The 25,566-nt window shown below is 44.7% G+C and overlaps 1 protein-coding gene across 2 annotated transcripts; it reads right to left on the bottom strand.

Annotated features, from left to right (window-relative positions):
- Nucleotides 1-21: 21 nt before the first annotated feature.
- FAM234B (family with sequence similarity 234 member B) lies at nt 22-22,428 on the bottom strand. Of its 2 annotated transcripts, none has more exons than XM_059473309.1 (13): nt 22,392-22,428; nt 15,864-16,256; nt 14,832-14,930; nt 12,428-12,616; nt 10,451-10,581; nt 9,607-9,754; nt 9,122-9,263; nt 8,353-8,496; nt 4,918-4,999; nt 4,535-4,690; nt 3,825-3,942; nt 2,470-2,696; nt 22-2,053 (listed from the first exon to the last, which is right to left on the bottom strand). In XM_059473309.1, the coding sequence occupies exons 1-13, from the start codon at nt 22,426-22,428 to the stop codon at nt 2,048-2,050; spliced, it is 1,872 nt and encodes a 623-aa protein (XP_059329292.1). In that variant the 3' UTR covers nt 22-2,047. The 2 variants fall into 2 exon arrangements, with proteins under 2 accessions (XP_059329292.1, XP_059329293.1); XM_059473310.1 differs by having other exon boundaries at nt 3,825-3,939.
- Nucleotides 22,429-25,566: the final 3,138 nt, after the last annotated feature.

The following is a 25,566-nucleotide window of genomic DNA, read 5'->3' as shown; positions in this document are numbered from 1 at the left end:
CTCTCAAAGGTGAAACACTGGTTCACATGACACATGACGCTGTACACAGTATTTATTTTGTTTCACTGCTCAAATACATTTTTCCAACAATATACAGACAGACTCTTTATTCACAGTGGGGGTGGGGGCAGGGTGAATTCACATTAAGGAGGAGCTAACATCACTGCTCTTGAATATCAGTTCTCTCAGGAAGAATCTCAGAAGTAGCTACTTAGGTAACAGCCGATTCACCTTTCCCAGCAAGGTGGTGGCTGCACAGGAGGGAAGAAGCACTCCTGTTTAATCCCTCATATGTTACTGGTCCTCACACTTTCAGTCCTATTCTGCAGCTCTATTAACTGACACTAGCTCTATTATAAACACTAAACCCTGTCTGAAGGAAAATGCCAGGCCTAGAGCCATTGCTACAGTTGTGCTAATATATACAAAGCTATTTACACAAAAATACCATTAAAGGTATACAAACTGTTCACAGCTCTAACATTGGGAGATCAGGGCCCAAAGACCAGCCTTGGGGCTTGCAGCTAAACCTGAAGGGCTATCCTGGAAGCTTTATATAGAAATGTGGGATGATGGAAAGGGTGATACAGCAAAGAGAGGTGTCAAGGGCCCAGCAGAGCAAATCCATGGCTAATGTGCCCATCTGAAAGGAGGGTCAAAGTCTGCTATCACCTCATAACTCATGGGGAAATGTGGGGAGGCTGGAAGGGCACGTGCTAGACAGAAAAGTCCTTTGCAATCCTCATCTCAGCCTGGCTCTGTTTAATGTCAAAGCCAGGCTTAGAATGGCATACTAGGAAAGGAGTTCCTATATTGTTGCCCTAAAATACTGGTGGGGAACTACCGGGGCACCAAATTGTTTCACTTTTATATGGTCTTTTAAGAAAATTCATACAGATGCTGCTCAAATGCAACAGAGAATAATGGCACACTCTGGGACAGAGTGGGACACACCTAACACGCTGTGAACAAATGTGTCCCAGAGGTAGCTTGCTCCTCCTGGAGCTGCACACAGGGCTGGTCTGGCAAAGGAATTGCAATATTGAGCTCAGGATAGGGTTAAAATGCACAGAAAAGCTTTCTAGTTCTGTCTCTGAACCTCTAAACCCTGGAGCAGTTGTGTAAGAATCAGCTTTTCTGTGACAAGACTGAGTGACCTTTACGGTGACATTTGGGATCTGCTGGACCTCCTATCCCAAGGTGGCTGTCTTACATTGGCAAAGGGAGATTCTGCCCATTGGACTGCAGTGTGATGTTACAGTGACAATGTGGGTTCATACAAACCTTAAGGATGGAGAGAAATAAGCTGTGAACCTTTCGCTTCTACATCACCCACATATGCCTGAACTTGGTGTCCTGAACTTGGAACTGGGAAAGAAACACACAAGTGCAAGGGGCTGGCAGATGCTGTGGAGACCATCCTTCTCTAGATCAGGTAATTCAGCCAGAGAACTAGCTTGTTTGTGAGTCTGGCAACAGCATGGACAAGAGAGCTGAGAGCACAGGAGAAGTCGTAGATAAGACTAAACCTGCAGGAGCCAGAGGCTTCTCTCCAAAAATAAAAAGATTAAGGGTGTCCTTTAGCCACACCACTTGCCTTGACTCATCATGGCTCACTCTAGGCATAGAGCTTGTTAGACTGCTTGGGAACACTGTCTGGACATAAAAAGGTGTGTCCTAAATCTCATTCATAAATTAAACATACAAAAATATACATACGTTGTATAAATTAACACATATATATATAAAGCTTGATTTTATATATATATGTATATAACCTCTAAATTCACATTTCTGTGTTACCTGGAAGGAAGCATGCAAGAACAGCACACGGAGAGGGAGTTGCTGAGTAAGGTTTCTCTGGTACAGAACAGGTCTGCCTAGGACAAACCTGCCTTCAGTAGCATTCCCCAGACAGCTGAAGAAAGGGGAAGTGCTTTTAGACCCCATTCCCTCTATACAGCCATTTTCCTGAAGATACACAGAGCAGCTTCCTATATTCCCAGTACAGGCCACAGGTCCAACCAACACCTGAGGAACCACCAGGCTAGAGCTGAAGAAGGAAAGGCAAACAAACATTAAAGCCAAAATCGATTATCATCCAGTCTGGAGAAGTAAAGTCAGCAACAGAACCTGGGCACCACTATATGGAGGACACTTGCTTGCCCATGTCAAAACAAGTGATCTCAGTCCCACCTCTCTGATCCCTCTGCAAGTCTCTCAGTCTCTTATGATCATCATCCCTGCTTCTACCTAAGATCCTGTGCTGTGCTCAACTGCCTAAGTACATCTTTGCTTCACAATCTGTCCATCTTATGCCCAAAGGGGCAGCAAGTCATCTTGCAAACAGTCATTTTGCATCCCACCAGTCTCCTTCCAACCCAAAGAGCACCTTAACTGTGTCTGTAGGGAAGAGATCAGATGTTTTCAAAGGCCTGGATTTCATAAGGGATTTCTGCACAATCTCACCTTCTGAGGAAAGTCAGCAAATTTCATCCGGGCCAGAAATCGCCTCACTTCTCCACGGCTGATTTTTGGAGTCCTGCTGTCCTTTAACCACACCATTCGGCCCTGGCTCATCATGGCCCACTTCAGGCCCAGCTTGCTGACTGACAGAAATCCTGGCTGCTTCTCAGAGGTTGCAGTTGTTGTCACAGTGATGTGAAATGCATCCTTTTGGAGGTCATTAATTCCAACTGATCCATGAGAAAAGGGCAAGAAAACAGTGGTGAGGAGGAAATGCTTATGGTTCTTCCAAAAGAAATGTTATAGCCCTTACTCAATCAAAATATCCACGAGACTGATAGCATATTCAGTCTGACTTTACAATTCCATGTACCTTAGTTGATAAGGGAATATTATTTTAACATTTTTTCATGGATAGAAACTGAAATATAGATCAGAAATGAAAGGGTCTGGTTCCAGGTTATGTTTTTGGGCTTGACACAGGATATGAGCATGTTTCAAGAACACAGTTCACTCTCAGATCTCCTTCCCACACCTGTTAGTAGCTATTTTTTACCTCTATAAAACTGGAAATTTGTAAAGCACTGGCAAGTCAGGTGACTCCAGTCACTGCAGAATGATCTGTACAGACCTCAGAAATCCTAGTTTCTAAAAAAAATCCTGTAACAATAGTATTCTATTTGTTCTTGCCTGAACTGTATTTTTGATTCAAGTCCAATTAGATGTTATTACTATGCAATAGTTTTTCTATGCTTCCAGCCTACTTCTCTCAGTTCTGGATGAACTGTCTTTTATTCCACACTCCCATGCACAAGAGGCTGGTTATTTGCTGAATGGCTTTAGAAAGAGCAAGAAAGTTGAACAGGACTGTACAGTCTTGTATAGATGTTAAATCCAGATCTACTTTTCCCTGAAAACACACATATATTTTGATTCCCCCTTACAAAAAGGAAGGGGAAGTAGAACAGCTCCTATCACAAAAAGCGGGAGATGACCAACAAAAGCAGAAGTGGATCTGAGGTGACAGAGAAAAGTCACAGAGGGATTTTTTATGCACGGCATTAAATTCAAAATAGCTCTGTGGAAAGCACAATAACTCTGGTGTAGAACATGCATTAAACCTGCCATCACTTAAACATATAAGAAACTTTGTGGGTCTTGTATTTTCAAAGTAGGGGGTGGACAGGGGGAAGGGGATGCTCCTTCAGAAGGAAGATGAATCTTATTTCCCATTGCCATGCTATGTGTGGTGGACCTTTGGTCTCCCTTTAAAGGCACAACTGCAGCCCACTGTTTCTCACAGCTACTTCTCTCTCTCTGTTTCTAGTCTAGGTAGTTTCTCCTCCGTTTGTACTCACCTGCTGAAGCAATGACTTTGTCTGTTGCATTGGCGAGGTCCAGAAGGACTGTAGGAAAAACAGGATGGAGGAGATAGAGGTGGTGCAGCCCTGGGCGCTCAGGTCTGGGACCAGGCTGCTGTTGGAATGAAATACACAAAAACATAACAACTGTTAGCAAAGGGGAGTCTAGTTTTGTCAAAAAAATAAAGTTTTCTGACACTGTGTTGTTTTTACATGGATCAAAGAATTAAAACCTGTGGTTTTACAAAGATTAAATCCTGAAACCATTTTTTCCCCAAAACAGAATTTGCTCTACAATTTCTCTTTGATAAGGCTGAAATCTAGCTCTGTCATATGCAGCTTGATGGGCAAAGCTACAGTCTGGAAGTTTGAGTCTCAATGCCAAAATGTGTGCCTGCATTGACAGAAGGAGCACTCTAGGCTGAGAACAAATCTGAAGTTACTCTTCAGTGCTGCATGAAAAAATGAAATTCACAAATTTTGGGGTTTGTAGATGCAAAATTTCTGTCAACAAAGCTTTACAATGAAGAATTTGCACATGAAAATTCCTGTGTTCAGGCTCAGAGAAGTCAGAATGTCAAAGTAAGAGATGTCCCTGACAGCCTTCTCACATATTAGGTTCAAGTTCAATGACAATAGGAATAAGACAAAGAGACTGCACATACTCCACAGAGAAACCTTAAAGTGAAGAAAAGATGCATGCTCACCAAACTTCGTAACACAGGCTTGGTTTCATCAGCCCAGAAGAGAAAAACAGACTTCTTGTCCAAAGTCATGACTGAGAGTGCATCGAGTTGTTGCCTCTGCCATGGAAGTTCCTGGTTCCAAACAGGGAGGCCAGATTTGCCATCTATCACCACCACCTCAAGGCAGGGAGAGACTGAGCATTAATGGATGCCAAGGCATGGATATGCTGAGCCCCCTCGCAGAGGCATGGCCTGTGCTATTCCCTTTCATGCCTGTGGCCACACCCTAAGGAGTGCCGGCCAAAGAGAGGGGAAAAGCAAGGACCAGAGAATGTTTATTGCTTTTTACCCAGCCTACCCCACTCCTGTGCTGCCACTGCCCTCCATGCCTTCACCTGTTTTACCTTTTTGTTCCCATCTCCAGTCTGCGCTTGCAGCATGAAGTCCAGAGTTTGGTCAGCACCAAAGTTACCTGGTACAGGCTGGCTGTAAATTTGGAAAAAGAAACACTCAGCCCCATGGTAAAAAAAAGTAATTTCAGATGGAGGCAGAATAGCTGCCTTCATCCTCCATTCTGCCTCTTAAAATGACAGGATTTGTCATGCTAAATAAGGTCTTTCATTCACTCATAACAATTGTGACTGTCAGGAATCATTTGTTGGTGGATCAGAAAAGTGTAAAATGGTAAAGTGGCCCACGGTGCTTTTCAGCCATTCTTCAGAGTTGTCTGTGTGGGGGGCATTGCTTGATGGGCTGTGTAGACATCTGTTTATCCCCCTGTACACTACTCTGTCGTTCTTTGCATGAGAACCTGTACTGTTGTTGCTATAATTATATAAAATTACCCAGCCCTTCCAAAATGCATTGGCACATTTGGCTTCCTGCAGAAAGTGGATTTCCCAGGCTGCCTGAGCTGTGTGAGATGGATCTTAACAAACCATGATTCCTTGTATTGTATTCTTACTGCTAGCAGGTTTACAAGCCTTTCGGTGACTTTAAGCAGGTTAAATGAAGTCCCTTCTCATCCTCTCACTTCTGGGTGATGTAACACATTAATATCTCTCATTATAACTGTTCTTTAACCATATTTCTTGCTTTTGGCTTTCTAAGCCTTGCCTCTGTCTTCCTTCAATTCACCACAGCTGGGTGCACAATTCTAAATAAGCACAATTGAATCCACAAAGTTCACAGAACCAGAGATTTTATGGCAAGGCAGGATCAGAGTATATCCTCCCTCCTCTTATTTATGACAGATTTCTGTATTTCACCCAATTAACCAGGTATCAGTAGGCTGGCTTTGCCTCATCTTTGATGAGATGAATTCATCACTTCCCATGACAGTTAGTTCTAATGATTAATTTCACCCAAAGAAACATTCCTGCATCTTCATTCTCCTGAACATGAATGGCTTTTGCTCCAAGGCACTTGCTCTTGCTATGCCTGTTAATTTCTATTTCTTACACACGCTTATGAACTCACCTCTCAGGCTTCTCTTTGATCATATAAACTCAATAATCAAAATTTTCCATGCCAAAGCATTTTTTCCAGACCTTTTCCCAATTTTTTTCCCTTTAAAAATCTTTCCCAATTTTTTTCCCAATCTTCCCCTTTAAAACATGCATGACAGAATTACTGTTCCTGAACAGTAATACCACAGCAGTGGCTTGACTTTATACTTACGACATCAAACAATGCCATTTGCTTTACAGATACCTCTGGCAACCAGGTGTTGCCCTCAAGGCAGCCTCACAAGACACTCCTATAGCTCAAAAGCTCTCCAGTAGCAAAAGGAAGGAGCAGACAATTCTATCCTATGACCACAAACTCAAAACATCTCCTAAGGTGCCTCTGCTCTTATGGGTCACAGCTGGTGGCAGATCCCACAAACGGAATGCACACAAATGTAAGCACATCGGATGCTACTAATCAAGTGAAAAATCCCTTGGGCACTTGCTCAAATGAACCAGAAGGTTAGTAATTATTCTGCCCAACAGTAATCCCCCCAGCAACCTGCTATTAATCCTCTCTCATCTGAAACATCCATTTACAACACAATTTGCAACTGCTTACTCAATTTCATGGTCTCTGAACTTCGCCCTTGTTTTATGACTACTGATTTTCCTTTATGGTTTTCCAGGGATCTTGTCAAAAGTTATCTGGAAATGCAGCACATCTGCAGTAGCCGTGTTGGTTTTCTCAGAAATTATTCCCACAGGCGTGCACTCAGTCTGCCTGGATGACGTGGTGTGCTTGGGGCAGGTTTACCCAGGAAAAGGAGTGCTCACAGCTGGCTTTGTAAGCTTTGTTTAACAAGGAATTCAGTCTGTTTGACTCTGTGGTAACATCCCTGACCTGAATTTGATGCTTAAGTAGAACTTAAGTTCTAAAAAAATCCAAACAAACCTCTTAATTAAATGCTTGCCCACAATACACTCAGTGTAGTAAATTTTGTCTTTCTTAACTCTGAGAAAACAGGTAGTCCAGGACTTTAGTACAGTAGCCTAGAACAAGAATTGCTTTCATTATTTTTCAATAATTATCTGCCAGCTCCTCTACATGTATTGTACTCTGTCCCTTGGGAGGTCAGGGAATGGTAAAAAGCAGCAGCCTTGAATACTAGCTGCCCAGAGATGTTGTGAAGTCTCTGTCCTCAGAAATATTTAAAACCTGACAGCACACAGCCCTGAGTAATTTGCTCTACCTTGTCTGGAGTATGCTTGAGCAGGTAGGTGGGATTAGGAAACCTCCAGAGGTACACTCCAACCTCAACCATACTAGTAAAGAATGGTTTTTAACCCTTCTTGATTTGTGCATTCCAATTTATTGCTGCATCCATTTAGAAATTTCTTGTGTATAACTGATTCTACAGCACCTATGAAGTGGCTCTGCTTAGTCACTTTACACACACTTGCCCTTTAAACTTGATGCCAGACACATTCAGAAGTCTGCAGATTCTGAATCCAAAACACTTCTAGTCCGTTTCCTTTCCCCATGGCATGATCAACTAGCCATAACTCATTCCTAAAGTTGTGGCTTATGTCACCTATCAGCCCTCAAGAATGTGGACATTACCTGAATATCAAAGATAGCTGAACACCCTTTTTTCTTTTCCTTAATGAAGTTCCAGTGCCTTCTTCCCATTTATGCTCTTGACAGTTGGGTAAGACAGAGCTGAGAGAAGCTCTCTTTATTCTCAATACTAGAGCAAGCAATTGTTTCCCATGTAATTTCCCTCAATTGTGCCCAACTGCCCTTTGCAAATATTTCATACTGGGAGCACTGAAATTGCTGGTTATTACCAACCCACAAGATCTGGAAAATTACTTAATTTCCATGTGTGAAATTAGAGGATGAGCAGTATTATTTTAAGGTTTACATTTAGTATAGATGCTGACTGCCATCAAAATGCTCATTTTCAACTTTCAAGGAACATTAAGATCTCTGGGCCATACTCATTCACCTGTTTTAAATTTTTAACATTACTAATGGAACTGATCCCCTCCACTGAAGCCCTGGACAGCAAGTGGGCTGAATCACACATCAGTAATCCACTAAATTCCAATGCCACATTATTCCCATTACTTCAGTGTTGGGTACCTGAATCAAGCCCCTTATTTGTGATCATTCACAAGCACACAGCTCAAGTTCCCAGTCTTCTGTTCCTTGCTCCTCCTGACCTCCTTGCTTGGCTCAACAACACACACCTCCAGTACTTAGATTCCTCTTCAGACTTGGAGAATTACTGTCAATTGCTTTCTAAGGAACACACGTGCTTAGAACTGAAAGTTGGGAAATGGTACAGGAAGAAATAAGACAGACAAATGTTCCCAGCAAGTAACCTGCTGATATTCTGCAGCTCCAGGGTCCAGTGGCGCTCCAGGTCCTGTCCCCTCAGCAGGATCAAGCTCTCTTTGGTTGTGATGAGCAGGTTGCTGCAGTTTGTGTCAGGTGTCTTCACCGTCTGCAGAAAGTCAACACCCCCACTGGCACAAATGGAAAACAGAGGAGATCAAGGCTTGTATCTGCACATCTCAGCACTAGCTGCCTGTCCTGTGGCAATTCCTATGAAAGATGAGAACTATACTTGGAGAAGTCTATCTTTTCCCCAGTCATGTGGGCTCCTCAGTTAAGTGAACTAAATTCAAACGTGCGGTCTTCTGAATATCATGAGTTACTATAAAAAGCATGAAGTTTGTGAGTTCACATTTGCTCCCTCCCTTTATTCCTATCAAGGCCAGCCCCACAGTTGGGCAGTAAAGAAGAATGAGCTGAGAAATCCAGGCCCACACACACTGAGCTTCCCAAAGAGACTCCACTAGCTGGGAATGCCTCTTTTTTCCCTTCAGCAATGCATATGGGGCTGAAGAAAGGAACAAGGAGCAGGAGAAGCTAAGGACTCCCTTTTACGACACTCTGCACTTCTTTGGCTAGGACAACCAGAGGACAGGGAGGAAATGACAGGTTCCCCACAGTATTCCCCACTTATCAACTGGACAATGAAGAGAAAGGCAGTATTGAAGTAGAAGCAACCCCCTCAAGGAGCACTAATAAGTGCCTACCCTTCCCTTCCTCTCCCAGAAGGAGCAAGATGACAAGTCCGTCTTGTACCTGTAAATGTCAATGAGCTCTGACAAGTTGACAGATCTGCGCTTTTCCCACTCTGGCTCCTCCTGCTGCAGCATTGCAGGAAAGTTGTCCCGGTTTCTGGCTTGGGTAAATATATCCCTCAGGGCAACAGCCTGAACATTACCTGCCAGGAAGAGTAAAGATGAGGATCCTGACTGCAAAAGAGAACCCAGTAGAACAGAGGGTAATTGGGATCACTGCAGTTGTGGTAGAAGGCAATGAAATGCCCAGAGCTGGAACTTCCCTGGCATGATGTGACTTTGGGAAACTCCAAAGTATTTGAGACTAGCAGGTATTGGTGCTCCTGTACTTTTCCACACCATGGCAGTGCGACTTGTGCTTTTGCCCTCTTAGATTTTACAGCAGAAGGCATGGCACAAGTATCCCAGGGACATTCTGGACCATTTTAGGTAAAACAGATGTTTTCTCAGGAAGGTGAAGTGCTGCAGAGGCAAGGTGCACCTTACCAAAACCAAACAGGATGTAGATGGCTCCCCGGCTGGTGATGTGGACTTGAGGGCCAATCACTTTCCCTTCTCCATTGGTGCTGTATCTCACAGGCCCACCCAAAGCAGTTCCAGTCTTTCCTGATACCAAGATGAAAACCACATCAGGCTGCAAGGAGAGAGAGGCAGAGATTTTTATCAGTGCTTTCAAGCATCTCTGCACTCAGAATCTTCTCCCACCCCCATAGCATGAAGCTGCACTGATAATTTCCCCCTCAGCAAGGTCTAGATAGTGCTTGCTTTCTCTTTGCTCAGTCTGGCTTCCTAGGCATCTTACATTCACATTTTCTCTTCACACAAATAGATCAAATATGAAAGGGAATTCAAAAATCTGAGCTCCTCTAACAAAATCTATGTTAGAATTGTGGGGAGGGATAAGCATAAAGGAAATCTGCATCTGAATTAATCACACAATTAATCTGAATTAATTAATAAAAGAAAGTATTTCTTTCATTTGAATAAGCTAACTGCTCCTTTCTCCAGAGATCCATCCCCACACTGCTGCTAAACACTCACTTCAAACCACACATTCATTGAACAGAAACAGATAATTCTCAAGTCTCAGTGAGGTGCACATAATGACCCTTCTGTTCATTCCCAGCTGTCAAGAATGCAGGTAGTGTCATTATTGTTTGATCTCACTGCTCTGAGCTACTGGAAGAAAAAGGGTGCTTTTCAGCAAAATCCAAGGGAATGAAAATTAAGGGCTCTTGCAGCTCTGGTTACAGTCCTTTCACATCAGTCTGTTTTTCCTCTACACAAATAGTAAAGGTCCTTCCAAACCTTGAGCAGGGATGTGCTGTACCTGTGTCTCTGTGAGAACCAGAACAACAATATCCCTAATGCCATCTCCATCTACATCTGGAAGAGTTGCAGCTGGTGCAGCCAGGATCCCACTTGAAAGATGAATGGAGTTCAGTGTCCAGATGGTCCTGCCTGTGGAAAGAACAGCATAAAAGAGACCTGTACTTGGGGAACCAGAGGGCATCCCAAGAGGGTTCCACAAAACCTTCTTGAAAAGGAAGCAAGAGAAATTATTTCTCCCATTCTGTGTGAAGGGGAAAGACACATCTACAAACTGAGACAAATTGCAGTTGAAAGTAAAATTCTTCTCCCAGCATTTCTTCAGATTGCCTTTGAGTCAGGCCTCAAGTCCTGCTGTGCTTCCTTCTCAGCATCTCTATAAAAGACCTGAGCCCTAAATAATTTTGGAAATAGGAAAGAATATTTAAGGTTCACTTTACAAAGGAGAACCCAAATGAGAGCGCTGCTCTGCAGGACAGCAGTTGTTGCCTCAGCCAGCAGTAAAGGCTAGGTAAATGTGAGGAAAGGAAACAGATGGACAGTTCTGATATTCAGAGTGCAAATCTGTGTCTCAGTTAAATTCCCAGCAGCAAATTACCACTCCAGCATGACATGCTCACTCCACCTCAGGGGGAAAGCACGTTAACAGACATGATGTCAAATGGTTCAGCAGTCCAGCACAGACCCAGCTGGAAACCCAGTAAAACCAGACTTGCAAACTTGCAAATAAACATTAAAAAAGAGGCAACAATTAAATTTGATGCTTTTAGTTTTTCATCATTCTTTTGCCAACACTTCTGCTTTTAAAATCTTTAAAAATGTTTTTCTGCTTTTAAAATCTTTAAAAATGTTTTTCTGTAGGATGCCCCTGAATGACAAAGTAAACCAAGGGCCAACTTGTACATTGCTACTGCTGGTAAAGGAGGCAGCTCACAGTCCTGACCATGCAAACACTGTGCCAGTAACCCAAGTCCCTAAAAGCATTTTAAAAGTGTGGGAAAACAGCTGGGGGTAAAATTAGAGGAAACTTGAGAAGTTATATTCACATCCTAACAGAAGTTCTAACAGTATGGAAATTTAATAGGGTAAAATACAGTTGCTGCTCCCTGGATGGAATGTGACTGGCATGTCTGAAACTGCAACCATAGCACCTACTAAAGGGGATGGAACAAAAGGTGGGGTGCGAATACCATGGACAGACTGTAGAAATCCTTGCAGGGAGGGGAGCCTGATGGTACTGTTCAGCTGATAAAGGCACAGCACCCCTCAGCCAGGGGAGATAGGAGAAGGCGTCTTGTTGCTGAGCCAGCAACTGTGGTGAAATCATTGTCCTTGGATGAACTGGGTTCATTAAAGCCTAACTGTAATACTAACACACACCTCCATCCCAAAGTTACCCACCTTCAAGGTACCTTTTAGTTGATTCCAAAAGCAACCCTATACCTACCTATGGCTATTTCTGCCAATGAATTAATGTGGGAGAACAAACAGCAATCAGAGAATAAAGGTGTACATGATCAAGTGATTAAAAATGCAATACTCATTCATATCTAATCAATTCAACTATGGGCCTAACTTCTCTGCAAGGTTTCCTGGATGTTGTGTATATCCTTATGTAACTTCTCCAAGAATGCTGTTCAGCTTTGCAGTGCTGTTAGATAGGTCCTGAGTTGTACCAGCAGCTCAATGCTAATGAGAAAAGACTTTACATATTCTTTATGACATGGGGATGCTACAGGCTAAGATTAACACTTTGAAATATTCTGAGATGTAGGAAGAAGATGTTGCCACAGAGATGAAATGTTTTGGATTCTATTATCCTGTGTAACTAGAAACATGTTAGTTTTGACTCCATTCCGTGTGTCATGAAGTAATAGCCACCATGATGTGTCAGAACCAAATCACTCATGCTTATTAGTCCTTTAAAGTAAACAAAAAAGCAACAGCACATTTCTGATATGCTGGTAGCTGATTTTACCTGTGGAGGCACTAAGAAGGCTGAGGAATTTCGATGTTCCTGTAACAAGGCAGACAGGCCCTGCAGCTGCCCCCAGTGACAGCCCATTGCACTGCACACTTTGCGTCTCCTCCGGAAGCTGGATTGACCACAAGGTGCTGCCATTCATACCAGAAAGTGCCACCACAGTTACAGAGGGTCTAGAGACACCTAGAAGAAGCAGGAAAGAGAGAATATGATCCCTTGGTGTCAGAGGGATTACTATGACCATGTTGTCTTGGGTCCTTGTGCTGGAGATCCAGCTCTAACTCCTGGAGCTGAGCATTTCAGACAGACAAATCCACACTGCCTGAAAGCAAAGGTCAAACGTCAAATGTCACATTATGGCCCAATTTCTCTGATGCAGAGCCCAGCAGTGACCTCCAAACAAGTTGGGCTGAAAATCAAGAGCCCAGAAAATCATGAAAACCTGAGCTCATTGCAAGAAATGTGGTCAGCTGCGCAGAGAGAACCAAGTTCCTGGGGACAATGTTGTGGTGTCTTCCTCCTGTGAAATTTACTGCTGTCAAATTAGACTGGTTATTCTGATCCCCTCCCTCAACAAAACACCTAGCACCAAGGGGAAACCTTAACTGACTCCCAAGGCAGACGTCACCTCAGATGAAAGTGCTGGTTTGTCTGTAATTCTGGAGGCAACAGAGTGACTGGTGGTCTGACAGCACTTTCCTTTGTTTTCCAAATGAGTTTCATTATTGTGAAAAACAGACTGAATGCAACCAATTGGTGGAACTTGGCATTCTTTTTCCAATTCACCAGTTAGCATAAAATAATTATAAAATAAAGTAGCGTATGCTGTTTCAATTGACTGTTGGTTCTGATTCCAAATGTGATCAACTTTTAGCTCAGTCTGCCCTCAGACTTCAGTGTGGTTATTGTAATTCATCTCCACCTAATATGGTCACATCACAACTTAAGATGAACTCCCACACATTTCAAAATAACAACAGACCAAGCCAACTCCTATCTCACTAGCACGTGACCTGATGACATAAAGGGCATATAAGGGCCACTGGCTAAACACAAGGCTGAGTCCAGTCTCTAAGTCAAACTCACTCTCTTCTCAAACTGAAAATCATGTGGCTTGTGCTAAGGGGGTGCCCCAGATCAAGTTATCTTTGTTACATTGATAGGGACCAAGAACAGCTAACTCCTGAATGCAGCTCACAGCTGTTGTGCCTACAAGCTGGAGAAACAGTTAACAGTGTTGCAGATTACTCCACTGGGTGCCTATTCCAAGCTTATCTCTACTTGGCACTATGTGAATGCCCCAAGCACGGGCTACAGGTGGCTGATATCCGATCTGCTTACACCTGTTTTAGTGTCTGGTTTTTGTCTTCCAGCACAGCTACAACCCAGCATGCAACTAGGTATGACCAGTTTCATTCAGTGCATGCTGCCTATATGTATATCTGGGATAAAAAATAAAAGCAATGTAATGGCAAAAATATAGCGTGCAAGTACAACTGATATAAATGGAATACAGCCTCTCTGTCAACCATATCTTCTTTTCTCACTTATTTTTAAGTTACTTTACAGTTTTCTCTATGTTCATAGGTTTCTTTTTACAGAACTTGCTGTGAAATACTAGAGGCCTTGCTTGGGCCATGGAGAAAGGCATCTTCCCTATCCTCTAACAATATTTTTATTACCTCTTTGAAGAGCCAAGGCATTTTGCTCCAAGAATTTTCTTCAGGTTGTGCAATGTATGCTTGCTCCCTGAATACCTCTCTGAGGCAGAAGAGATTCACCTGGCACCAGGCCATGCCAGGACAGGCAGCTGCAGTACAGCAGGCAGCTGAGAAACTCCAGGGCTTCAGACGCCCAGTGCAACAGGATCTGGCACGAGATCTGGCAGCCCCTGTGTAATGCTGGCCAGCATCAGCAGGTTCTGCTGTCACCTGAAGGGTGTGAGGACTAACCAAAAAAGCAAAGCAGCCAGGAGGAGGAAGCAGGGCAACACCTGTTAAACAGCCAGGCACAGTAGCTGCCCCATTATCAGACTATTATTTGTGAATTAACAGCCTGGCAAGTATATGGAGTGACCTGGAGAAAAAAGGCAGCAAAGTGAGGGTGTTTCTAAAAACCAAGTGAAGTGTGCACAAATGCAAGACAAAGAGACAGAGTCGCCCCAAGACGAGGTAAGAGCAAACAGATGATGCTGACCAAAAGGTATAGGAGCACAGGCTTGTAATGAAAATTGTAAGCATGACCAACCACAGGCACAGTACACCAGCAGTTTTAAGGAACTCTGAAAAGAGCAATGCAGTGGATTTGCAGTGTCAGGGACTCTTCCTGTGTGTAAGACAAACATACAAAGGTCCCTACTGACACATTAAGAGGAATGGAAAGGAGCTGCAGTGCTTACCCATGACACTGGCATTCATCAAGGCAGTGAAGACAATGAGGATGTCAGGGAGGCCATCACCGTTCACATCACACAGCTCCAGTGGGGATAACACACCACCTGCAAAAATTACAATTACTGCATGTCAAAAAGGCCACCCAGCTCATTTTACACACTGGGAGAGTAGGGCTGGTCCAGAAAAGAGACTTGTGCATAGACAAGCCTCACAAAGTCTGCCAAGGAACCACCAAGGGTAGGCAGCTCGCAACATGTAAGATCTTTAATTTCATGAAAAGACAGAAATGTAGCATCTGGGTCAGAGAAAGGGAAAGGAGAAATGGAGTAGCTAATAGAGAAAGATTCATGTTTCCCACTTCCATTTCTGAGGCAATGTGGAGTCATGTATCTTATGAAAAGCTTGGATTTGGAAGCCAAGGGCAAAAAGCAAGGAGGCAGAGACATATAGAAATCCTGGCAGAAATTATTTCACAAAACAGTGTTACTTTATTGTAGCAATCAGAATGGGAGATACCAGTGACCCATACAGGATGACAAAAGATCTTAAATGTTGATTTATGGATTCAAGAAGAACTAAAAGACAATGGAATAGGGTTAGTTAAGCTAGTTAGAAGACACAAAGATTTCTATCCTTCTCCTGTCTAACACAACCACATACTTCAGCATGGAGGTATTGGTAAAGTCCAGGCTGTAGAAAGGGAGGCACTGTATTTTAAACTGGGCTGGGCCATCTCCATCTGGAACAGAGCACAACATCCAGACAAAAAGGCAGGGTGGAAGAAGAGTCAAAATAATTTTTGATGTTGGCAGAAACAAAATTTTGTGGCACTGTTATGTGCAGATGCCAGATTTCCCATGCCTCAGCTTCAAGAGTGAGCAGGACACAGCCACCTGTCCATTATTTTGGAGCATCTGTAGTGGTGAGGAAGGGCCTCTGCTCTGACCTGGCTCTCCCAGATAGGTCTCTCCCACCGATGCCCAGCCTGGGAGCTGCCACCTCCCCCATGCCAGATGCTGTTCCTGGGGCTTTCTCACCTGCTCCCTGACCTAGGTTGCGGTTCCAGGTGTTATGCAAGTCTCTAGGGGGACAGGGAATTAGAAATGCGCACACCAGCACAAGAATCATTGAGATCACCACAGTGAGCAAAAAGATGGCAGTGCGCAGGTACGGCATGAGAGAGGGAGCAGCCTTCTGCTCCAAGCTCCCAGCTGTCTCGGCAGGATAACCCTCAGCAGCGCTCTCTGACGTGTGCTGCTTTGTCATCCCGACCTCCACATCAGAATCGGGGTCCTGCATCTCTTCAGGGGGGCTCTTCCCATTCTTGACCCCCCCATTCTTCTGGATGTTGAGTACAAGGTCATCTTCACTTTCATCACTGTCAGCCTGAGTGAGGGGATCATATTCCCCAAGGTCTGGACTCTTCTTTCCTGAGAAGAAAGATGGAGAGAGACAATAAACATAAGTTTTTGCAGGATCTCAGTGGAGAAAAGGCTGCAGTGGAGAGTGATACAGAAGGGATGACAGAGTAGTCTGCATTTTGCATGGCTCCAAGTGAGAAGCATGAGAGAAATGACAGGGTCTCTCTCTCCATGGTTCACACTAGCATGTGTGGGAGAAAAGATGCTGACAGTTTATTTCCCTCAGATGTGCGTGTGTACACATATATGTATGTGTATGCATGCATCTATATGGAATTCATGGCTGATTCAATTCTAATACTTTCTTGATTAGCAATGAAACATGAAGTGCCAGAACCCAGGACATCTCTCTAGCTGTCCTGGATAGCACAAGCTGCTTCCAAAAAGCTCAGAGACCTTGGCACAGAGCCCAAGACACCTGTGACTTTGATTTTGACCCATAGGGCAAATTACCACCTTTATATGAAGAATTACAAGTCAAGAAAGTTTAAGCAGAATAATAGTTAGTCTGTCACAGAGCGAAAAGTAAATTTTTAGAGTTTTAGAATAGAAGCTCAGAGTCCCAAGATAAAAGAATTTAGGTGTTCCCTGTTCTTCTTTCTTCTTCCTAGCCTCCATCTTCCCAGTGATGTTAGCACTTTTAAATTAGTTTAAAGTAGAAACTCACTGTCTAACATACATGGTAAGTATTAAGAAGTTATTGTAAATAATGTTCACGTAGTTTTTAGTATGAAAGACACCACTACCTCTGAGGGCAGTCAGTGTGCCTCTGTCTAACCTGCTAAACAGACCTCAGCAAACCAAAGAAAGAATGTTATAGATAAGAAATACACAACCTTAAAAACTGAAGAATCCTGACTCCTTCTTCCACTGCCAAGCTAAGAAAAGAGACTTGTACGTATCTCAAAGTCACTCTGACCAGCAGAAATCCCAAGAAAGAAGTCTCCCTGAAGATGAGGGGAAAGTAATTTTGCCGCTTTGGGCCAGTAACATGCCGACATCTGGAGGAATCAGGCTGTTCCTTCAAGACACCACCTTCTCTGCATGGCTCAGTTCTGCAAAAGGGAATGCTCCAACCCCTGCCTGAGGCAAGCACAGTGCATCTGCCCTGTTCCTGCTCCCAGCAGAGCCCACAGTCTGTGCTTAGCCTGGCCAAGACAGATAACTCGGTATTGATCCCTTCAGGTGGTGGTGCAGGAAGGTGGCTCAGCTTTAGGTGGCTCCTGCACAGGTGCCCAGCACACACAACCTCCCCCAAGCCCTGGACAGACACAGGGAGTATGGTGAGGGCAGGTGTAGAGCTGGTCACACACCCTGGCCTAAGGCCAGCACCATCTGGCTATGGGGACAGAAAGATCACACAGAGTCACTGCCCCAGGCTACGAGTCCAGGGTCACGTCTCAGGGAGCTGCCCTGTGCCACAAGGCTGGGCACGGAGCCATGGCCAATGCTCTGAGGATTCCAGAGTCTCAGCCTGGTTCTCTCTCTCTCTGATTACAAGGTGGGACCTTGCTATCCCAGGTATCTGTCTCATTTCCTTTTGTTTAATGCTGATCTGAAACAGGAACTGGCTGCTGCCTGATGATTCCTGAAGTGATACATGCAAGGCATAGCTAATAAGCAAAAATATGCAAGCTGTAACCCCTCTCAGACACTAAGATGATGGGAAGGCTTTACAAAGAGGAAATTTTAGGGCTTTCATGATTATTCTTCCTGACTAAGACAGTACACCTTACTTCTGGTTTTCCTGCTAAAGACACTCAAGTTACAGATGTACAGTAGTACCTAGTTAGTGCAACACAGCTATTTTGCATAATCTAGAGTGTATTTTGCAGCACATGTATCTTAGTTCTTCCTCATTTCTCACCCCACAAAAGGACCTTCACTCTCCCTTCATCTACCACTTACAAGTGGTATTCAGCTTCATTTTTAGGATTTAAGAAAAACTTACAATCCCACCAAAAATTAAATGCCCCACATTAGGTGGAACAGCCAGGACAACTCACCTACACTGAACAGAAGGAAATAAAAATATCCAAAATGTTCACATATCTAAGACAGACTCTTCCTTTTTGAATTAGGGGTTTCTACAAAAGACTCAATAACCTGGTGCACATATACATTTCAAAAAACAGTTCCTTGTGGAGGCAGGAACCAAGAGATACTGCATTTCCATGGGTCAGTCTGGTGTATCCCTGTGACACACTGCTTTGTTTCACAAGCAGTGAAACATGTGCTCAAAGTGTGGGTTTTCAGGAAGTCCTGATAACCTTGGCTCCACTCCATAAGTGCACAGAAGGCCACTGACCCTGGTGGCACACAACTCTGCTCAGAGGTTGCAGTGTCATTTCACAGGTGTGTAATACTGCAGGTTGTGCTAAAAAGTGACTGAAAGACTACTCAGTTGAAACAAAAAATTCCTCACTGCCAGGGTACTTGCAGCTTCTCACAACAGATCCAGATGTGCCAGTTCAAGCCAGGTCAGAATGGCATGAAAAACAAACGTGGCAGGCCCAAGAGTAAATGGTATTAAACCTGGGAAGTCAAAGTCAGACAGCTGTGTTAACTAGACTGCTCCCAGTTTTGGAAACTGGTGACTTTTGAGTAAAACAATTCAAAGAATAATTATGCTTTACATATACTATGTTTTGTTTAATTATTTTAATTCCAAACAGTCAACCAAAAGACTGGAACCTGCTGATCATCCTTGATGCAACTGAAAGCACTGGTATGAATTAAATTTATCTGCAACAGTTTTCTTCTGGATCTCTTTCTGGAGACAGAAAGGACCTTGAAAACATGGCTCACCCACTCCTTGAACTGAGAGACTGAGATGCTGAGATTGACAGTGGTATCAACCACAAGCTGAAACAGGAACACCTGCCCTACTGAAAACCACTGGGCAGTGGCTACAAAACAGCTACTACACAGTAATGACAGCTTCTGATCATCTACATAGCTAAGACTCTGGAGAAGTGTAGGGGAGCTATAAGGCAGAGAGCTGCTCAGTCTCAATTCATGTCTAAGCCAGAGTAGGAATCAGAAACTGGCACACCTTCACCTTATCTTTCCCCAAAAGGTTACCCAGCACACCCACAAGGCACAGCCATTCACTAAACTCAGGCATAAAGTGCCCTGAGTTTTGGGGTTTTTAAGCCAAAAGAAGGGAAGATATTGCCCTTTAAGAAAGGCTGTTGGAGCACTCATCTAGCACCTGCAAAACCCAATTGTATCGCTCATCTCAGAGGATTCAAAGACTTATCTCCTACTGTTCAGAGAGAATCTTAACCAGTCTGTAGGTGTTTTGGGAATGCATTTGGAATGCTGGCAAGCATGTGCTCTGCTCAGCCTCCCAAGGCTGTTCTGTGGTGCAGAGAACATGTAAATCATGATTCACCTGGCTGGAGGGAGAGCAGAAGGAACATGACTCCTCATCTGAGTTTTAGGTCACTAGCTGTGGGAAAGAGGGATAACACACCTGACTTTAACTATTCACCCTCAGATGATTTTTCAGCAGAAAAGCACAAACAAACACAAAACCAGTAAAGAATGTGTGAAAACACAGGCAGTCTCACACCTTTTAGAGAATGATGATTTATTTTTAAGTGCTTCAGAAGTCAAATTCTTTCCTTTCTGGTTAACAACAAGGCTCAGGCTGGAGGAAAACAGTTTGTCCATCAACAGAAAGCTAAAACTGCCTCTGTTGCAAGCAACCAGCTGTCAGGGAATACACAGAGTTTTCAGTTTTCCATCATGGAAGGAGAAATGGTAAGATCTGAGCTGGCCTCTTGGTGAAACTCTCACCATGTGTCCTGAAAGGATAACCACTGTGCAGCCTTCATGAGAAATCATTCTCTGAGCTAAAGCAAGCTGCAGTTCTGTGGCCTTACACAGGGACCAGGTCTGTGTAACTCACACTTTGTTATCTGTCCTCCAAAGAGACCCCAAGTGTATACAAACCTTGCATCCACCTCACAGGTATGGAGTTAGTATCAGCAAAGTCAGTTTCCCCATAGCTCTGTGCTCCCTCCCTCCCTACAGGTAGAGTCAACAAAGCATCCTCTGTTCTGACCTGCTCTAAACCATATTCCATTTTTTCCATGGCATCAGTGATAAAACAGAGGTTCCCATTCAGTGGCCTGTGTTTACAATCAGAGCAAGTTACTGGTCACATCACACTGGATTTCCTTTTTCTTTTTCCAGAAAAAGCAAATACCAATGATTTCGATGGAGGCTTTCAAAGACAGAACTGAGGGGAAACACCCCAACTTATTGGCTTTCAAGGGCAGCAGGTCTCTAAATCACACTTTATGACTTTGAAAATCTCCCATGTATTTGCCAAATGCTATTTTCACACAGGCAACTATTGCAGCAGAAGAATGTGACCTCTGAGGGAAGAACAGAGGATCACTGTGCGACCATGGTCTGGAAAGAAGGCACCCATTAGGTTATCTGTGTTCAAATGAGGTCCCAGTGACAATAAATTATTCATTTCTTGTGCTGATGGCTTCAAAGGTATTAATTGTAATTTTATTTTTCCTGGTTTTGACAGATGGGGAAGGCTTTTCTTTGGAGTGAAAAGAGAAGATCTTGGACTTTAGACGAGTGCAATGTTCAGTGCATTATTCCAGTGATGGCACAGTGGTTCCAGTACCTGTTGTACTAATTTCATGTCCTGCTTATTTTTATGGCAGTTGGCAGGCACCAGTCACTGGATACTGCAGACATATTTCTAAGCCCATATTGATTTTTAATTAATTTAATGAGATGCAGAAAAAAAACCAGATATAGCAATAGGCTTTCTGCTTTCTCATTGTTGTTGGAAGCTGCATTTCTCAATAATTAAACACACAAGAAAGGCATGATCTCTGCAGTTTAACCTGAGGATTGATGCAAGAACTGTTCTCTTAAATGCAGCTGCAAGGCCTGTTACAATCCTCTTCCAAATCAGTGTTTCCCAACAGCAGATATCAAATAGATCATGCTGGTTCCAAAGGTCCCAGAAGAGATCTGCACTTCTTATTGCAGCTCCCCATTGGTGACACCCTAATGCACACACCTACACCTACCAGTCTGCACTTGTCCTACACAGATTTCTTCATGGGAATGTATTCCCTCCCATTTAGACAAAGGTATATATACATATATGTATGTATAAAACAAGGAAGAAACCAACTTGCAAACAAAATTTCTTTGAATAAGACTCAACAGACACCACATAAACTAAAAGTAATGACTCCTGATAAGGGTTACAATGGCAGGAAGGACCTTGAGGGACTGCTGGAGGAAGAAAGGACGGTGAGTGCAGCCTCTCGGGCTGGGGCCATGCAGACCATGTGGTGTGCAGCGCCAAGGAGAAGCCCTCCCCAGCCGCACTCAGCTGGGCCCTGTCTCTGTCCCAGGGCTGTCCCCAAGGCAAGACACGGTTAGGAAGCGCAATGAGCTCTTCCCATTGAAGGTAATGCAGCCAGGTGCATTGGCATCGCCTACAGTACATCCAACAGCAACCAGCACGCTCCCAAGATCTGGTTTGGCAAGGTATTTTAATTCCCTTTTAATCTCCTTACTGAAGAGAATGGCTGTTTGACTGCTGCTCACCGCACACAATAGCCCCTTATGCTTGAATATCCTTTCATCTCGCTGAAGATCTCTGGCTGGAAGGTGCAGAGGCGGCAGGCAGGCTTTAAACATTTACCTGGGTAATTGCACTGGCACTTACCGAGCTCCTGGCCTGGCTTCTATGGGCAAAACCCGGCAGAAGCGGATCGGAGAGGTCAGCGCTTCCTTTCCTCCCGTGCAGACCCCTCACAGGGCCGCGGCCCAGGGCCCCCTCTGCCACACACGACGCCCTCCGAGCCCTGAAACGCTGCCCCGGCCCCTGCGTCCCCCCCACGGCCGCGGGCCCGGCGCGGAGCCCGCCGGCCGCCCCTCACCGCCCGCACCGCCGGGCCCCACCCCACATCGCCACATCGCTATGGCAACGCGCCCGCAGCCCTGGGGCAGCGGCACCCGCGCTCCCGCCACCCGGGCCGCCCCGGCCGCGGCTGCCCCTGCCCGGCCCGCCCGGCCCAGCCCAGCCCAGCCCGGCGCAGTCCGACCCGGCGCGGCCGGCGGTCGGTCCGTGCCCGAGCGCGCAGCCCTTACCCGGCAGCTTCAGCGCCCGGGACAGCACCGTAGCCATGCTGGACACGGCAGTGCGCTCGCGCGCCGCCCCGCTCCCCGCGCCGCCCCGCGGCCTGCTGGGAATTGTGGTTCCCGGCGGGAGGGGAGCCCGGGCCCTCCGTGTGCCCGGCGGGCTGAGGGGCAGAGGCCCGCGGGGAGCGACGGGTTATCTGTGACCCGGGACAGCCCAGATCTCCGCAGCCTGCCTGCGCGACTTTGTGGGCACAGACCGATGGGAAATAGGCTTGTCATCCTGAGTGGTTTGCACAGAAAGTGCCAGTCCCCTTAAATTGTTGTTGCTATAAATATATGCCTTCATTCTTGAGAAGTTTTTGGTTGGAAGAAATCTAGTTGTTTTCTTTTTATTTTGCAAGTTTATGTTTATTTTATTTTATTTTATTTTATTTTATTTTATTTTATTTTATTTTATTTTATTTTATTTTATTTTATTTTATTTTATTTTATTTTATTTTATTTTTGTTGGTTAATTACAAAAGATGGCCAGGTTGTTTTCCAAAGCTGTCCTCAGTCGTCACCGCAGCCTTCCGAGGTGAGTGAATAAGTGAACTCTCCCTTTCCCACAAGGGGGAAGTTGAGCAAGGAGGGTTTTGTGGCTTCCCCAAAGCCACAAGGCTTCCTGATTCCCAAACCCTGCCACTTCTTCAAGTCATGATTTGTGTGAGAGCTCACAAGGCAATGTCCTCTGTCACTGAATGAGAGGAAGGAATATTGGCCAGATTCATCAAAAGAGACTCTGCCTGGCTAATGAACACATCACGTTTCCTCAGCATCAGCTGCTGCTCTTGCTTTCCCCTGTTTCAGGTGCTGTTTCTGCAAATGATGTACTCACTCTTTCGTGTCCAGCTCTGTCCTGGAATTCCTTGATTAGTAACAATAAGGAGCAGAAGAGAGACACCAAGTGGTCTAGTTGGTGAAGAGAGTTTTTTTTGTTTTTGTTTCTTTTTTTCCAGATATAAACAGGAGAGAGAATAGTTCTGATCCAAAGTCTTTTGGTACCAGAGGGGTTTTTTCCACTGATGTCACCAGGCTGCAGAGAGAGACCTTCCTGAGGACACACCACTTGTGGGGGCAGTCCCAAGTGGCAAACTCTGGAGAAGCCATCACAGCTGTTGTTACTCTTTCCCTTCCAGGTTTTTCTGAATACAGTCTTTCTGTTCCATATGCCATTTCCTGCCCTCCAGGCTTTGATTTAAGAGCAGTGGCAGTCCTGTATCTATGTAAATATTTACAGGATAGATCCTGGATCCTTTTCAAGTCTCAGTTAGCAAAGCCTGTGATAGACAGGGCAAGAGCTGTCCAGCAGAGTGACTCCTTCTAAGAAAATGCTTCTGGTACCAATTAGGGCTGGGAGCAAAGGAACGGCAGAAAACAGCCAGACACAGGAGCTGCAATGTCTGGTGTCCTCATTTGTGATTTTCTAACATCTGGCACACACACATACACTGCAATAGCCCATAGTTTGCTATGCTTTTACATTTGTGGTGCAGCATAGCCCACTCTTAATTTCATGTGTCCCCACAAAAATGGCTTGCTCCCCGAGGCCAGAGTTCTCTGTGAGGCTAATGGATTGCAAGGACAAGTGATTTGTGGTTAAACTGATGCTTTTGAGGAACATATGACTAAGCAATATGTTCAGAGGATTTAATGATTTGCAAAGCATGAGAAATTAAGTTTTCTTTCTTTACGCTGTGAATGTAAGCTGATTTGCATATAAATTGGACCTGTCAAGTGTTTGAATATCAATCAAAAAGCTGCAAATAGTTCATTAATTGATGTGAATGTCACTGTTCATTTTATTTTTTTTTTTCCCAGAGCAGTTTGAAAAAGCCAGATGCTGAAAAGTTAGATACTTGGGGTTAGGCTTGAGAGCTTTGTGCAGACAACATGGTCATTTAGAAAAATGTTACAAGCAAAAAGCATGAAAATACGCAGCCACCAGCCCCTCATCAGTGTGAAGCCTGTGCCATCACCTGTCTGCCAGAGACTATAGCCTTTTCCAGCCTGCTGGAGCTAAAACCTCTGCTTGCTCCTTGACCCTGAAAGCAGCCACATGAAACAACACTGCTATTTAAGGTTCTCAGGCTGGAGAGGGTCACTCGTGCAGAGCTGCACAATGGAGTGGTTGCACACACAGCCCTGCTGAAAGATCAGAGGGCAGTGGCCTCCCGATGAGCTGCTGGGGCAGCAGCTGTTCCCAGCTCTACCTTTTTCCAGGTGTCCAGAGGGAAGAAATAACCTGTGTCTTTGCATTCCTACTAGTGCTAAGCCAATGTTTTTACCCATTCTGTTCATCCCATCCTTCTATTCTGCATGGCTACATAGCAAGGCCAGGAACACCATCCTCTTTCCTCCTGTGCCTGGCTGAGTCCTTCCATGACAGAGTCATCACACTGGAGTAGATATTGCAATAAATAGGAAATGCTTGTCCAAACAACAAAATAAATACCATCAAGCTGTGAAGGATAACAGTAAGAAAAAATAAAGGCAAGTAAACCCAGGAAAAGTGATAATAACATTTCTAGCAGGTGCAAAACAGCACACTTCAGGAGGTTTCAAGTAGTGCAGATGACCATGGAGTTTCTAATGAACCCATGTAGTAAAACCAACACCAGTTCACCCTATCATGAGAAAAGGCCAAAAAATGGCCTGTGCAAAAGTTTAATCTGTGCAGCACCTGAGGCTGTGGGATGTGCCCACATGCTGCCTTCACAGAGTGTGTTTGTTGAGGGAGTTACTGCAGAGGGTTCCCCAGCCAAACTCCTGATGGCTCTGTCTCTGGTCTCAGCCTTGTTCTGCCAACGCTGGGCACCCTGTGGCTGAGAGCCCAGAGGGAAGTGCCCAGCCCTTTATGAACTGGAGACATAATAACGAGGAGAGGATAGATGATAAGGTGATATGTTACACAAAAGGGAAGGCAGCACCTGCTGCAAAATCCCACAAACTGCCCAGCAGCAAGCATACATCCTAACGTGCCACCGGGAATTCCCTTTGAGCAGCTGGGTGTGCCAGCACGGGGTTGATACATGCTGTGAAGTGCCTTCAGCTTTGCTCACCCAGTGGCTCTGTGCTGTGCCCCATGGAGGGGTTCCTGCTCAGAGCATTCAAGCTGGTGTCCCCATCTCACACTGACCAGCAG

Source organism: Ammospiza nelsoni, chromosome 5, assembly GCF_027579445.1.
Source record: "Ammospiza nelsoni isolate bAmmNel1 chromosome 5, bAmmNel1.pri, whole genome shotgun sequence".
In the NCBI taxonomy this organism is placed as follows: domain Eukaryota; kingdom Metazoa; phylum Chordata; class Aves; order Passeriformes; family Passerellidae; genus Ammospiza; species Ammospiza nelsoni.
The sequence above is the reverse complement of the archived record's forward strand: the minus strand, read 5'-3'. Positions and strand labels throughout refer to the sequence as shown.

Excerpts from the sequence above, each read along its gene's own strand:
- FAM234B (XM_059473309.1), bottom strand. The coding sequence starts at position 22,428 with ATGGCTACGGTGCTGTCCCGGGCGCTGAAGCTGCCGG. Across the intron at positions 4,691-4,917 it reads CTGGAGATGGGAACAAAAAG|GTGGTGGTGATAGATGGCAA; the intron begins GTAAAACAGGTG and ends CCCTGCCTTGAG. Across the intron at positions 3,943-4,534 it reads AGCCTGTGTTACGAAGTTTG|CAGCCTGGTCCCAGACCTGA; the intron begins GTGAGCATGCAT and ends TCATTCCAACAG.